The 15942-nt window shown below is 40.6% G+C and overlaps 1 protein-coding gene across 2 annotated transcripts in view; it reads right to left on the minus strand.

Annotated features, from left to right (window-relative positions):
- The window catches only part of mink1 (misshapen-like kinase 1), a 32533-nt gene that overhangs the window by 11990 nt on the left and 4601 nt on the right, over nt 1-15942 (minus strand). The window contains exons 2-20 of one of the 2 annotated variants that reach the window (XM_008299000.1): nt 14022-14087; nt 13440-13622; nt 13239-13349; nt 13059-13149; nt 12827-12957; nt 12675-12729; nt 10050-10128; nt 8784-8959; nt 8581-8650; nt 8270-8480; nt 5700-5807; nt 5008-5094; nt 2791-2967; nt 2526-2696; nt 1925-2083; nt 1454-1533; nt 1238-1341; nt 1049-1140; nt 142-293 (exon numbers count right to left, since the gene is read on the minus strand). In XM_008299000.1, coding sequence (XP_008297222.1) covers nt 142-293; nt 1049-1140; nt 1238-1341; nt 1454-1533; nt 1925-2083; nt 2526-2696; nt 2791-2967; nt 5008-5094; nt 5700-5807; nt 8270-8480; nt 8581-8650; nt 8784-8959; nt 10050-10128; nt 12675-12729; nt 12827-12957; nt 13059-13149; nt 13239-13349; nt 13440-13622; nt 14022-14087 — 2303 coding nt within the window. Of the gene's footprint in view, nt 1-141; nt 294-1048; nt 1141-1237; nt 1342-1453; nt 1534-1924; nt 2192-2525; nt 2697-2790; nt 2968-5007; nt 5095-5699; nt 5808-8269; nt 8481-8580; nt 8651-8783; nt 8960-10049; nt 10129-12674; nt 12730-12826; nt 12958-13058; nt 13150-13238; nt 13350-13439; nt 13623-14021; nt 14088-15942 lie in introns of both variants that reach the window. The other variant, XM_008298998.1, reaches the window with a different exon arrangement.

Consider the following 15942-nt stretch of genomic DNA (forward strand, 5'->3'; position numbering starts at 1 on the left):
AGTTTCGTAATGAACAGGATTCAGAAGAGTGCCTAACGCAGTTTTGCAGAGGTACTAAACGCTTCATTCAAAAGTAAAGTGAAGGCAAAAGAAATAGATTGTGGTTTCCTGAGTTTCAGTATTTGTTGGTGTTAGTGTTACCGATCTGTGGGGCTTTCTTCCTCTTCTGCTCCCTCGCCACTCTCGCTTTCCTCACTGCTCTCACTGCTCTCTGAAGAGGAGGAATAATCATTGGCCTTGACCGGCGGCCTTGGCGGTTCCTCAGCACGTTCTTTGGCAAAGAGGCCATGATCCTGCACACAAACACATCACAGTTTATTTAATGAATGCATTTTAAAGATTTAGGAAAAAATAATAATCTCAGCTTTTAAAGAAAGCAGCAACAGTAATATATGCACTACTAATATTGAAGACAGTCCAAACACAATTTAAGGTGAGGGGTCATCAGGAGGATGAGCTCAGAAACAGTCCCAATGTAAGTGATTACAAATGATTACAAGGCTCAGTGTAGGGTGTCCACATGGCAACGGAATAAATAAAAACACATTTAAAAGGCTTTTATATAAGGAAAGGAATTTCATTCATAGACAAAACATGATTTACCCCATAAATGACGACAGCATAGACCATGCTTTTAATTTTCTGCGAACATTACACAGCCAAACACAAATACAAAGTCATGCATGAACACTGAGCATCACACAACACAAGAAGACACAGTAATACTAACCTCCCCTATAGCTCTCTTGTAACTCTGCACATTTGAGGTAAAGTCAACAAACAGGGATTTGAGAAGAGGAGAAACATAAGGGGAAATAGCAACAGTGCCAAAAGTGTAAAGTTAATATGAGGAGAAGACCTTGAGTTAGTATAATTTAAGTCATTTTACAGAACAAGTGCATTAGCGATCAAACTAAGCACAGCAAGTTAGAGCTTTTTATTTTATAACTGCCTTTCTGTGGATTATCAGTAATGTTAAAAGTAGTTTCATAAGTAGGGGAGAGTGAAGGGACAACCAATATAATGTCAGTTTAGGAGAAGCACTTACGGCGGGGCGGCCAGGACGGGAGGAAGTTCGAGACTCCCCCGGCTTATGGCGACTATCATGGGAGATAATGGGTGAATCCATTTTGGAGGAACCTGAAAATAATATTGTACAGTGTAGTTATGAATCTGAAATTAGATTTACTGCGAAGATATTCTGCTGAGAAATAGCATCGGGGAGGCAGGGACTCACTGAGGATGCGATGCCTCTCCAGGGAGCCAGTCTGGGGTAGATTGGATATGATGCTTATACTGTCTCCTCTCTCCCAGCGATCATTGCGGCTGAGATCTGGATTGCTGCCATGGGGATACAAATCAGTCATCTCAAGTTGTCATTACAGCTCACCACCATTTAAAAGGCACTAATTTACGGAAATATCTGCTTAGAGCTTTTGGCTCTCTTCAGTACCTGGCTCTTACTGGATGCCGAATGCCAGATGTTAGGTTGGTGTTGAGAGCAGTGGCAATAGAAGCTGTCCTCTGGGGAATCTAAGGACAGCGACATCATATTCTTACATTTACCAGCAGTTTACAAAAACTGAAGCTTAGAAAGTGATCAAAGACCTAATAAGCAATCGTGATTTCCTAAATAACTACCCAAGATGAATGTTTACTGTATATACAACCTTCTGAGATAATCACATAAATATAATGCTTAAGTTTGGCTCCTCAAGAGTTTTTTCAGGATGTAAGCAACTGAGAACAGGGCACCACCAAGAACAAGCAGTAAATTAAAAAAACTGCTAGAAAGTGAGACCCTTCAACGTCAGATTGCCAGCTATAGTCCTGCTAACATGATACTGTGTGGATATGAGAAATGTGTTGTTATCTTGTGGATTGCACAACTAATGCTGAGTCAAAACCAGCCACTGGATCTTACCTTGGGTGGGAGTTCTACATCTGGCAGGCGGATCCAGGGGCCACGATCCTCTCTGATTTGATGTCCCTGCGGTGCTGGGGTTTCAGAAGTGGGGTCCGAGTTCTGACGCACCAGCTCTCTAGAGTGGATGGGGCGGGGTGTGGGGGTGAGGGAGGGATCCTGGGTGGGGAAGGCGGACATGGTCTTAGTGGGCTGGTCACAGAGGGACTGGGATCGAGGGACAGGGGCAGCATAAGGCTTTAGGGGAACCAGGTGAGCCATCTGGAACTGCAGAGGACAGGAGCAGCAGCAGGAGCAGCAGCACACCAGGAGGGAGGAGCAGCCGAGCGGAAGGAAGTATGCACAAGACAGTCGGAGAAACAGGCCGAAGTGGAGAAGGATGCATGATTGTGTTTGTAAATTAAAGTGATTTTGTCACATGTGGGTAATAAGTGGTAATAGATGTGTGGAAAGGGAAAGGAGAGAAAAGAAGAAAAAGAAGGTGTAAATAAGGTAGCACAGACAATTCAGGGTAGAGAAGCTGAAGAATTAAAGACAGAAAGGCACAAGCATCTTCTGCTGTTTTTCCAGGAGGATTTATTGAACAGAATTTTAAACCCACCTTGCCCTGCCCCCCTTGGGGTTCAACTGGCCTCTGCATCGGTGGGGTCTGCGCAGACTGGACCACTCCTGACTGGCTGATTGAGTCAGAGCGCGACTGGATGGCAGTGTCAGAGACTGTGGTGCAGATTTTAGGTGAGCCCTGTCTGTTGAGCTTACTTCGCTCCTCCACCTGGAATTAGGACAGTCAAAGAGGGATTTAGTCTGTAGTGCATCAGCGTGAGAGTGTGGCAATGTAATGCTTCAAATGCAGCTAACACTATTACCTCACGGGCCCAAGTGGGTTTATTGTTGGGCTCCAGGTTTTTGTTGTAGTGATACAGCTGGGGCTTCTTTTCTTGCTGCTGTTGTTGCAGAGACACCAAGTAGGCATGCTCCTGCTGCAGCTGTCTCTGCAAACGCTCTGACTGACGCTGTTCTTCAAGCTGCTTGCGCTTGTATTCCTGAGCGAAACAAAACACAATGCAGTCAATATGCTGCGAGCCTCAGACTGGACCCAACAGACACGTCAGGCAGGTTGTAACCAAACCACTGCATGTGGAAACAGCAAGTCTGCTTTTACTGCAGGCAAGATGTTTACAAATCTAACTGTCCACCACTGATTTTGATCACTGACATCATAACTCTTTTGGGCGTTATCATATCTAAGAACTCCTATTTTAGTATATTATATAATTAAGTCCACATGAGAAGAATATTGATCATGTCCGTAGCGAAACCTTTTTATGTTCTATATTCAACCGACTGCAAACATGAGTCAGCTGATTTATTGGTTTTTCATTGTTAAGTTGTAGGCATGGGTCTCGAAGCCTTTTGATTGCCACTGCATTCATAGGGAAACAAGAAAATAAAAGAAAAATGAAAGTCTTAGAGGTTAAAGAGTTCCCATCATGAGTCACAACAACATAGGTTCAACTTCACGTTGCTTTGTCTAAGAGCTGAGATAAGATCTAGTCGCTATCTGAGTGCATGGCATGAAGTTGCATTGACAAATATAAACAATCTTAAGGGCATCAATTAAATATATATTTTACCCGAGTTAAATACTTGTTCTCATTTTTGCTATTAACTGCTTAAACTGCAAATCATTACGGGAGATTATGATCATAGAATGCTATTCCGTTACGGAGGTAATAATGAGGATGGCTTTATAATGTAATAGACAAGACCCAATTGTCTGCTGTGAACAAATAATTGCTCTGACTTTTGCTGAGCTCCTACGTTCCTGTTCATGCTTCACTGCCCTAAAATGTACTTATTCCCTAATGAGAACGAGCACCAGAAAATTATTTTTTGTTTTTAATAAGTTTCGTTCTTAATTGAGCAGTATATTGTGGCTGACTGCACACTTCTTGCAGCTGCCAATCAAATCTAACCGGTCGTTCCTCTTGATTGGTGCTTTTTGCTGGTTTTAACAGGATTTTTGGAGGTGGACTTTTTATTATTTGATTTACATTTTACCTGCTACTACCTTAACAACATCTAATGAAAATCACAACAGGAAGGCTCTTACTGTGAAAAAGCTGCATGAAGTGCTAAGTTTGGCGTGGTAGATTTAATTAAAATAGCGGGAGAGGAATGGAGTTCATCTCATGCAGCTGTATTATACAGTTGGGAGCTAACAACAGGAGGGTGGCTTACATCTGCTGTACACAATGGACACTATTTCAAGATAGTGTTCCAAAGGTGGTTGGTCACAGGGCGCAAACTCAGAAAAATTTCAAGCTCACAGCACTGCTTCTGGGGCTTTGCATGTCATCTCTGTAATTGCCCTTGAACATAGCACTGACCCCCTAAAACTGCAGCAGGGGCAGTGTCCTGTGAGCTGACTCTGTGCTGTGGTCCCTATGAAAGCATGAATACACACAGGTATTACGTGTGTGTGTGTGTGTGTGTGTGTGTGTGTGTAACCTAGGAGGGATATGTGAAAAACAAAGAGTTCAGTCCAAATGACAGCAACTCCTACGCTCCACAGGAGGAAGCTAAAACAAGGATGCCAGGAATGTGGCAATTCTACCTTTCAATGTAGGCAAGATAGACTTAAAAACTGCCAAAAAAAATTGCCCAAAAAAACTAGGTCATTGCATGCCTTCTCAAAGCCCTTTGAAGACATGCAGTACTGTAGGAGCTGCATCCATACTCTAAAACATGTAGAGCAAATCTATGTTAAGGTCCTGCATATCTAGACTGTACTTTTTTATATATAAATTCTAGCATAGCTTTTCGAACCTGTTTGTAAACCCATTCATCTCAGCTGACTGTTACTCCACCTGAGAGCATCTACGCTGAGCACAAGCAGACATGATGTAACACTGCAGTATTTATTTTGATGAAAACAGAAGCAGCCATATTGACACCTAAAGTATATGTCAGTGCTAAACATCGAAGCTCCTTTATTGATGCGGTATTATTACCAAGAGGTGGACGTGGAAACCTCTGCAGTCAAAATAAGAAATGATTAAGGCGCTGTAATGACTAGTTACCATTAGCAGTGCCTGCTCCTGAAGCAGCTGCTGCTGAAGGATTTCTAACTGCCGCTGCTCCTCTTCTAACTTATGTCTGATAAACTCCTGAGGAAAGGTAAGAGGAAAGAATGATAAGCATTAAGGTGGCAAAAAAATGAAAGTATATGGGGGAGGGGTTGAAGATGGAAGCAGATAGGAGTTATGTAATGTTATTCCACTGACAGAAACCATGTGTTAACCTGGTGAGAAAAATCAACAATTCAGAGTATAAATCTTCATAACAGAACACACACTGTCCCTGTTAATAACAGTTAAAAGAGAGAAATAAATGTGAACATTAAAACATGGCACCAGCACTACGTAGAGATTGCCATAAATTGCTAGATTTAGAATAATTAAAGCATTTAGCAGCAACTATGACTGTTGTGAGGTAGCATACTGACATAAAATCAGTATTTGGCACTACAAGGTGATGATGCCAGACTCTTGTGTTAGTGAGGGTAGACTGGAAACAGAGCATAAGAGATGCAGAGAGCTCACCCACAGAAAACTCATCTCTGAGTAAATACACTAATTTAGACCCTTGCTGCTATGGCAACCTACTCATGGAATTTCACCACCAGAGCAACTTGCACAGTGTTGCTGACAGACACGCCCACATATCACACTGATTGGCTGATTGCAGCCTCATGTCTCCTGTGGTTGGTTACCTGCTCTCTCTCTGCCAGCCTTCTATCTTCCTCCCGTCTCATATCGTCAAGTCTCCGATGGGGACCCTTTTCTTGCTGCCTCACCATCTCTCGCTCTTTTCTCTGTTGCTGGGAGAGAAGGGTGACAGGAAGAAGAGAAATGAGCAGAGAGGCTATGGTTGTAAATAGGAATTAGCCTGCTGGTAAGCAAATTCTCCCCTACAAAGAGCTGGAAAAAAGGCAATAAAAAAAACAGGAGTGCAGGGTAGGGAACAGAGACAGTGAGTCATTCTCACAAACATACACACACCTATAGCATCCCAGTCATATTTTGAGTGTGCTGTTCTGATTCAGACAGGAAGTGACAGCTCCACGCTTTTGACAGGTAGCAGTGTTTTAACTACTGTTATAAGGGACATTGAAATAAGATTTGTTCTTTGTGGTGAAATGAGAGCCCCCAGCTTGGCAGTGCCACAAAACACTCTTGTCTACCTAGTTGTTGACTGCACTTAACTGTTGGACAAAAGAGCTAGATGAGATAGACGAGGAGGTGGAGGTAGATAAGGGCAGTGGAACCTTACTGCAGTAAAATACCTTCGCAATACTGCACAATGCTTATAGCAACAATAGTGCAATTATGTGTGCCTCATTCAATCCCACATAAGTCCTCAGAGACTTCACAGCTGCTGACACTTTGTAGGCAGCCCACCAATTAGCTAGGATATGTAGGTATGTCTTTCAAAGTCTTCAGTTACATGCTCACCCTCTTCACAAATAATGTCTAACATATCATTTTGTCAACTCTTTACTGCATGTCAACTTCAAAGCAAGTTCAGACGCTCAGCAGAGAATACAGCTTGTTGATTCTGAGGATAGAGATTCTGGGAATGTGAAATATTTGCAAGTGAATGTATTACTACTGTTTGTCAGCTGCTACAATATTTAACCAATACTTGTATACACTGTATCAGTCACCATGTAAAGTAAAAGACTGTTCATGGCAGAAACATTGAGAGGAAAGGTAAAATATAAAAGGATAAGAGAATTGCATGTCATGAGCAATCCTGATTCTGTCAAAGCATCTTGTTCTAGGCTACAAATCATCCCATTTGAGCAATTGTTTAGAATATTAATAATGCATATCTGTTTTCCTCAGAGCTGTTACCTTAAATAATCTCACTCTTATGTCTACATTTTCCCCATTTATTGAAAGCTAGTGACCAAAACTGTGAAAAGGTACTTTTCCAGGGGAAGATGACCTCACAGAACATGCAACTAGTTATCTAGTCATGAAGGCTTTGGACTGGGGACATGAAAATATGATTAGTGTTTTGCTTGTGGTGCTTAGGTCTCATTTCCAAATTTCTAAATCTGAACTATTTAAACCTTGTTACGCTTACATGTCCTTTTATTACATATACTTACAGTTTATACATTCAACATGTTACTGCCCACAGATGAAAGCAAACCATAAATATTGTGCACTTATGACAAAGGCAAGCAGTGGCAAAAGAAATTCTCATGTGAAGATCAGAGACTTGATAATGAGCAAAGAAAAGGAAACCATGAGCACTTATTGTAGTCAAGCGATAAGAACAAGTGCAGACACATTACACACAAGGAATCTCATATTGCGTTGTACAGTTTTGCTTTGAATTAAAAATATCGTGTTGAATAATGTATTAGTGTAACAAGCTTCTAGCTAAATGTGCAGGATTACAATGAATTACAAAATCAAGGTCAATTTTGAAAGCAAGTCTGAGATGCTTTTGTTCTACCCCAGACCTAATACAATGTGTTTGCATTTTATAAATGGATTAAAACGAATCAAAACCCACACCAGACAACAAAAACACAACGATAAGCTGCAAGTTTGTTGTAACATTTGGGGTAAACGTATTATGCAACACTATTGTGAATGTGTACATCTAAACAACACACCTAATTAAGATGTTTTCATTTTCTGGACTAGGGAGGGGATTTATGCATGGGTGGCACAAGTGCTAACAATAAACTTAAAAAACAGCTAAAAGTCTACTTCTTTGTAACACGGTATCCCAGTGTTGCTTCTTTCTAGTAATATGCCTTCTATCAACAGTGTTGAGTTTGGGGGCACATTTGATTTTGAAGGTCCAAGACTTCAAATCTCACTAGTGGGTACAAAACCGTGATCATCTTGGGCAATACGGGGCTAAAGATGTGTCAGACTTTACAATAATCACAAAACAGGAATGTTAAATTAACAGGAAAAAAAACATTACCCTTTCGGTTTAAAGAAAGAGTTTGACATTTGGGGAATTAGATTTATCTGCTTTCATACAAAGAAGATAAAAAGATAAAGACTGATACCAGTTTCATGTCTGCGTGATAAGTATGACGTTCTCTATTCATAGCAGTTGCCAAGACATAGCTGTTGTACAAGTTTTACGTGCTGATGGGCTTTTTTGTTTTTTTACTTTGGAGGCAGCCAGGCTCTAGATCCATATTTAACATACAGATATGGGAGTGGTATTATTGTAATTGTCAGGAGCAAAACAATAAGTGGCACTTTTCATAATGTCAAACTATTTTGTTCCCTAGTTGACCATTACCTCTTCAAGACGGCGACGCTGTTCCTTCTGCTCTTCAATGCGTTTTTGCCGGTCATGCAACAGTTGCCGTTTGTGCTCCTCAGGATCCCGGCGCTGAGCTGCCAGTTGGGCCTGCTGCCGCTTGTGAGCCTCCGAGCGCTCTTTGTTCTCCTGCTGCAGACGCTGGAAGTCCCGCCTCAGGGTGGACTCACCGGGCACATTAAGAATGGAACTAAAGATATTGAGGGAGAGGATTTTCAGAGGATTATTCTCACAGAGAATCCAAGTCAAAGATTCGCTCTCCTTGGACAGAAATGATATAGTGTAATTACCTTGACTCTCGGTCATCTCCACGATTTTCATCCTCTTCATCACTACCACTGTACTCGTATTCTGTCTCTTCTACGAGGAAAAGTGGAATAAAGAGAAGTCAAAACATTACATGAATGAATATTGTTGCATGCAAACTGACAGAATACTTTGGTTGAATTGCACTGTTACACCTTTTGTGCCTCTTTGCATGTCATCTGCTCACCTTTTTCTCCTCTTTTCTTGCGTGTACGATCAATGTGGTCTTTGAGCTGAATTCGGACCTGCCGTTCAGTGGGCTGGTCCCTGATGAAGGAATGCTTGAGCAGCTGCTCTGTGGATGGCCGGCTGGGATATGTCTTCACAAGACAGCCCTCTATAAAGTCAATAAATTTCTTGGACCTAGAGGAAGGAGGAGGTCAGAGGCCGATAAACTTGAGAGGGAGAGCGGTAGGGAAGGGAGACATCAAACAGCTGACAGTTGGGCCGATATTGCCCAGAATCCTGATCCAACAGTAATTAGAGATTCATGTGGGACAAAGTGTTTGGCAACTTTTTGCTGAATTCATTTTATTTGTATTCAACTGATCATGTAACCGGGTCCATTATTTACCTATACTTCTATATTGGCATGATTAGAGTTCCAAACACTGTGGAAGAAACGCTGTATTGTGAGTGCTGTGGGGCCATAAACTCAGCTAAATGGGTGAATTAATGATTAACAGAAAAAGTCATAGGAGCAAAAAACACAGGGTAGGAAAAAAAAGAGATGACAAATCAGTCTAAATGCCTTGAGTTACTTGTGTTGTGCACAATTGTATTTGCTTCAGTACTGAGACAAAAAGTACATGACCTTTTTGCACTCTGAAATCTGAGCGAGCGACAGCTAACACAAATGCACCCAAAGTAACTGGAGCACATCTGCTTTGGAAAGCTGAAAAATTTCCTGCAATTTATTCTACAATCAGCATTGTTTCCATTCTGCGCTGTTCTCATTAAATGTGTTTATATGCACTTAGCCTGGTTATTGTTGCCCAACAATAACCTGATTAGTAAAGTCACCACGCTACTACCCTGCATGTAAATGTGTCCTCCTGGAGTTCGCCAGTGAACTGTTAGTTATTATCATCATTATCATTTCACCTTAATGCTAAGAAATTAGCCACAGATGTTATAAATTTACACTGTCCATTGTGAGGAACTCTGCTTTGTCTGATTCCACGTCACACTAAATACAAATGCGTGCATGTAACTTGATAGAAAACTGACTGGAATAGAAGTGACATCATAACAAACTTAAAATTACTATCATGCTTCTCTTGTTTTAAATTATTTTGCTCAGCCTTCTCTTCATTTTTTGTTTGGCAGCATGGTGTAGTTTTGAGGCTTTAACACACTTAACATCATGTAGAGGGAGCCTGTTGAGTGTTCAGGATATGACAAATGTAAATAAGCAATTCAAGAAGAGATAACAGGATGCTCACTAACTCACCATTTCTTGGACTTAAGTTTTGGAGGGGGATTCCTGGGAATCAGAAACAGGGCCCTCATCGGGTGCATGTCACACAATGCTACAGAAATAAAGGAGATTATGAAAGTTAAACCCTCTTGAACAAGCTGAAAGCCATGGCACAAAGAAAAAGGCACATCAGAATAAATTTAATGTAAGGCAGGATATCATCTATCCCAAACATGGTAGTTTAGAAATAATACTAGCCACCATTACATGTTTTTTTGTATCCTAAAACACGGTTACAGCTGCTGTTATCCAATCTTTCCTGGTGCCTCAGGCTTATTGTTACATTGAATGTAAGAGCAAGGACTGTGAGTCATTGTGTTCCCAGCGTAGGTAGGTAGCTAAACCTGACTGGTTAGCTTTAGAGTTTCACAGTAAATAGGCTTTTGTAACGCAGCCTTTTGGACATATGCAACGTGACTGAGACAGCCAAAGGCAAGCAGAAAAATTCATTTCAGCAGTTTAAGGGCCACATTAAAACAAGAGGAATCATGAATATACTCATAATGTGTGCTTCATATAACATGCATTCATTTAAATGAATGGCTCACCCACTGATAGGCTGTTGGCAGTATCAGTGGAGGATTTAGTACACAGAGTTACATTCCATCATCTCATTTAGTGCTTTACCACATACCTACGGTGAACTGTTCTGTTTGTTCAGGATTTAGCTGATAAATTATACAGATAGGCCACACGCTCTGTATTAAATGATTTTCCTTTTTTCCCCAACTGTACTGACGGTTCTTGTTTTCTTTTAACTGTTTGTGTACCTTAGGTGAACAGAGGAGATAGAGTATCCACTACCAAATAAGTAAATACAGGTCAGGTTATGAGTACATAATATTCATGGCATAATGTGACTAAAAATATCAACTGCTGATGTTTTTAGAACTGTGACAGCAGCTCTAAACGCATAACTCAGTAAAAACAGCTATTTAGTTGCTACAATTATAATTATCTGCATAAAGAGTAAGACAACAACCAGGACCACTATGAATGATGATTTTCTTCACTGACTAATCAGCAAACTTAGACTGTAAAACTCCTCCTCAGGGGTTCTTGTTCAGGGATCACCATTTGATATAGTTCAGATTTCAGAAATCATTTAAATATCTACAGATGCTCGCTGGTCTGCACCAAGTCTGTTGTTATCATTTCAGTATAAAATAACCAGATTCAGATGATTTATTATGCAGCAAATACTAGTTTATTATGTTTATCCATAATTCATTTAGGCCAATAAGGCTAGCAGGTAGAGTGCACTCAGTGCACTGTAGTCCATTTAGCTAATCTAGAGATAATGTGCTGCTTTTTGTCCTTGTTACCAATTAATAGGTTAAAAATTACGTAAGATTTTTTGTTGACTACTGTTGTATTATTTTCTTTAGCAAAGATTCGCAAAACATAACTCGATACATTTATAACGCATTTAAACAGAGAAATTAACTGATCAATAAAGCTGTCTTACAATATTTTCTTTTGATCAACTGACTAATTTACTGACTAATGGTTTTAGCACTACTACTAAAAAACACTTCATCGAAAAACAAGGAAAACAGCATCTTTTTAGTGGAAAACACAGTTCAGTAACCAGCCTGATGGAGTGACTAAGTACACGCTGCATAATTTATAGTCGTACATCAACACCAGCTTGACAGTTGGCCTGTATGCCCTATGTCATTCACAGCAGCAAAAACATGGTCTGAAGGAGCTCTGTCGTCTCCGTCAGTGATGTGAAGAACTGGCTTTCAGAACATTTAGAATTTTCAGTGACAGTGGTACAAATTTTACTGAACTAAAAACCTTGACTAAACAAACCAAAAGATGCTTTCCAGACATATGGGGCACATAAAAATATTCTGCTCGTTTCCCCTCAAGAACTGTTTGTTTACCTTGACAGGACCTAATAAAATGACATCTACTGCAGCTTTCTCACTGAGTGAATCTGAATATGGAAAAATATTCATTTCAACAGTTCAACAACTGGACACATTACATTTTCAGTGTGTGCACTGCAGGGTTCACATCCTCTCAGTCTTCGGTAAGTTTCATATCGAACCATGTTTGCCTTCCAAACTACTCACAAAATCCTAAACTGTAAGCAAACGCTTTAAACTAAGATTAAAGGTGATGTGGAAAAAGCCCTCTAGTCTCAAACTCTGCATAGTTAAATGTAGAACCACATTCAGCTGTGTGAGCTACTTGAGTTGAGTCACAGTGGTTAACACAGACATTCTTCATCAAACTTCCACAAACATTTTAGCTGCTAGTCTTCAGTGAGATTTGTGTTGTTTCTTTGGTTTCACACCAAATCTCTAGGCAGACAGATCTCCCCACTAAGCAGACCAGAGAGAACTGTACAACCAGCCTCCACAGGCCAACTGCCAGCTCACGACTACACTACCTTGATTACAGTGAGTCAGCTGTCCATCTGAAGACACAGACAGCAAGCCCGCATATGCAAGACAGACTCATTCATGAGGTCTTTTAGAATGGGTTTTGATAGGATGAGAAATTATATGTTGCTTAGTACATAGAAATACACGATTCACCAACAAGCAAGCAACATAGGTGTGGGAAAGAAGCGTATAGACTTACGAGGAGCTCCCTCTGCCATCTCGATAGCTGTGATCCCCAAGGACCAAATGTCACTCTGCAAAGCACACAGGGGAACAGGTCAGTTTCTTTCTTTCTAATGGTCTTACAGCAGAGTACACACACACACACAAACACAGTGCTGCTGTGCTCACCCTGTAGTCATAGGTGGAGTCAGGGTTCTCATCACAGGCAATAACTTCAGGTGCCATCCAGTACGGTGTCCCAATGAAGGTGTTTCTACGTCCAACAGTCCTGTCCAACTGAGCACTTACTCCAAAATCGACTGTGAGAAAAGGAATCAGAGAAGGGAAACGTATAAGACGACGTCAGATAGCATACAGCAGACCTACGTCAGTAAAATGAATTTTAAATGATTCAACATACCGAGTTTGACCTCTGCATTCTCTGTTAACAGCACATTCTGGCCCTTAATGTCTCTGTGGATAACTTTATGGGCATGGAGGTGAGAAAGGCCCTGCACACAGACAAACAAGCCAAAATAGATCAGTAAGTAGTGACCTCTACGGCAGACTTGTTTTGACTGATGCAGCTATGGTTTCTCACCCTTAGGATCTCTCTGCAGATGTACGCGATCCAGTCCTCCTTTAGAGAGCTGCCCTTAGTGTTTTTCACCAGGTCGGTCACCGATCCCGCCCCGCAAAACTCCATCACCAGCTACGTGCAGATAAACATGAGCTTAGCAAAGAACAAATAATGACGCATGCTGCTATAAAACCATCAGAACAGGTACGAGGGTAGACAGACCCAAAGTTGGTCATCGTGTCCTGGTGGACTCTTCTTTACAAAGGCACCGTAGTACGTGGCTATGTTGCGGTGGTGGCTGTATTTTTTCAGCATGTTGATTTCTGCTTTGATCTCCTCTTCTTCCTCCTCTGTAACATCCATCACCTTGATAGCAGCCAGCTGGCCTGTCTTCACGTGACGGCCCTGATTAAAGAACACGTTGGATCATTGCAGCAGAGTTCTGTTAGGTTTCAAATGAACCTCAGATGCCTCCATGCTTCTAAAACTCTTGGAATTTTGCCCATTAAGTGTGGCTAATTGCTTCTTCACATCATTTTACTGTTCTTATTTTACATTTTCTTTTACTGGAGTCTTTTGTCTTCTTGTCATCACCACTTTACAATTAGCCTGATTGCTAAAAAGCTATACTTACATAGCAATAAGCTAAATATGCTGTAATCAAAGAGCAGGAACTAAAATGAGCTTAGGAGCCACATTGCACCTTGCTTAGTCATTGCACAAGTGACCACCTAAATACTGAATGATTCAATCTGTAATAGAAATCCTATTTTATCTGGATGCGATATAGACATCATGGCTCACCTTGTACACTTGTCCATATGTCCCATTGCCAACAACCTCGACCAGCTCAAAGATACCTGCTGGATCCTATGGGAGACAGAGGCAGATTAATTTGTTGTATACCTTCATGCTTTCTGTGTGGTAAGCAACATCAGCTTAACAATTTTAAGAAACAAAAAGCCCCATGTTAAAAAAATGTATTTTAATAAAATAAAGTCCAAGTCCGTTTGTTTTTTTCCAAATTTGGGAAAGGCAAAATTCCAAAGATTAGCACACTCAAAGCACACCATATTTATTTTTGCTTTTTAAGTGGGTGATGCTTGCTTTGTTCGTCTTTGAATCCTCCACATTTACACTTCAATACCGACCCTAAGTGGAGGTTGTATTTCATGTTGTTACACTCATGTTTCTTAAGAGTCATCCTTAAATACTGAAATTCTAATGAACTGCAACCTGTTTTAGTAACTTCTGCAATCTGGCTGCTGTTATATTAGTACAAAGGCTGAATTACAACAGGTCTAAATACAAAACACAACTGAGAACAGAAAACAAAAACAGACCTACATAATGCTACAGGTAATTTTTTTCCCCTTGTGTACCATCATTAACTGAGCATGGCTGTAGATGTACAGACCCTAGAGTGTCATAAAAACACATAAGCCTCTGGAGAATAGAAACCATAAATGACACAAAAAAATAGTTTATTACGGTGTACTAAAGCCAATTTGAATCCAACACTAAGATTCCATTTTTCCACACAAATCCTCTAAACTCACTATTCCTTCGCCACCCACTCACTACCCACCCACAAAACTTTGCATGGAAGAAATAGACACTCACACACTTCAAAAATTTCTAGTAAATTTGATACACAAAGATGGATTCTGTCAACATGGACAAAACATCTTTTTTCTTTATTTATTTTTTATTTGTACACTTTATATTCCAGTGCCTTGAATACATTTTTTCACTGACACTAATAATGAGTAGGTTGCTTTGACTCAATTATGCAACCCCCTCCCCCTAGAGACAAGGGAAAATGACAAGCAGTTCCACTTTCATGTAATTTCAATATGGCTTTAAGAAGATGTGTGGGTGGAGAGACTGCTGCTTTGGGTTTAGAATGTACACCATGACCTATCCTGCTTTCATCTATTTCCAATGATGGGTTTTCTGCTTCAACAAGGAGGGAAAGATCTTCCTTTAGGACAAGGAATTTAAGTGAAAAATAGCATATTTATGTTACATATTTCACATGTATATAGATACATTTAGCATTGGTTTTGCAGTAAAACTAAGAAATGACCACATATTCGAAGCAAAAACACATAATAGCATAAACACACTGGACAAATTTCAAAGCATGTTTTGCATAAGGACACAAAAGATTGGGAGAAGGGGGGGTGCCGTGACGTGAAGAAGGAAGCTAGAGAATGATGGTATGGAAGTGAATAATGTAATGATAGAGTGGGTGGCATGGCAGAGGCGGTAGCTTCACCCACGTCCAGCGCACAGAGTGGGATGAGAGGAATGAGGTGATAGAAGGGGAAGGGTACAGTTATGTTCGAGGAGTAGCACCACCAGTACGCAGTCGAACAAAGTGTCTGCGATGATTGCAAAAAAGGAAAGGTAGTAGGAGGGGAAATCTACACTCATCCTGCATAAATAAATTAAAAAAAAACAGCAGCTCTGATACTTCATGTGGATATTATGATGTCACGTTAACAAACCAGATCAATACAATGGAGAAGAACCTCAGTGAACAACGCAATTAAATTACCTAAATGTCAAGTTGCAATAAACAGGTTGCAAAAAGAACACTCTCAGTTCAATGTGGTATGCACTCTAAAAAAAATAAAGCACTGGTAATAGTCCAAAGGGAAGTTGACGACACATTTCCTGCAGGGGTGTCAACTTAGCTGACAGTGGAAGTCTTTAAAAA

Source organism: Stegastes partitus, unplaced genomic scaffold (assembly GCF_000690725.1).
Source record: "Stegastes partitus isolate 25-593 unplaced genomic scaffold, Stegastes_partitus-1.0.2 Scaffold1370, whole genome shotgun sequence".
NCBI classification, from domain to species: domain Eukaryota; kingdom Metazoa; phylum Chordata; class Actinopteri; family Pomacentridae; genus Stegastes; species Stegastes partitus.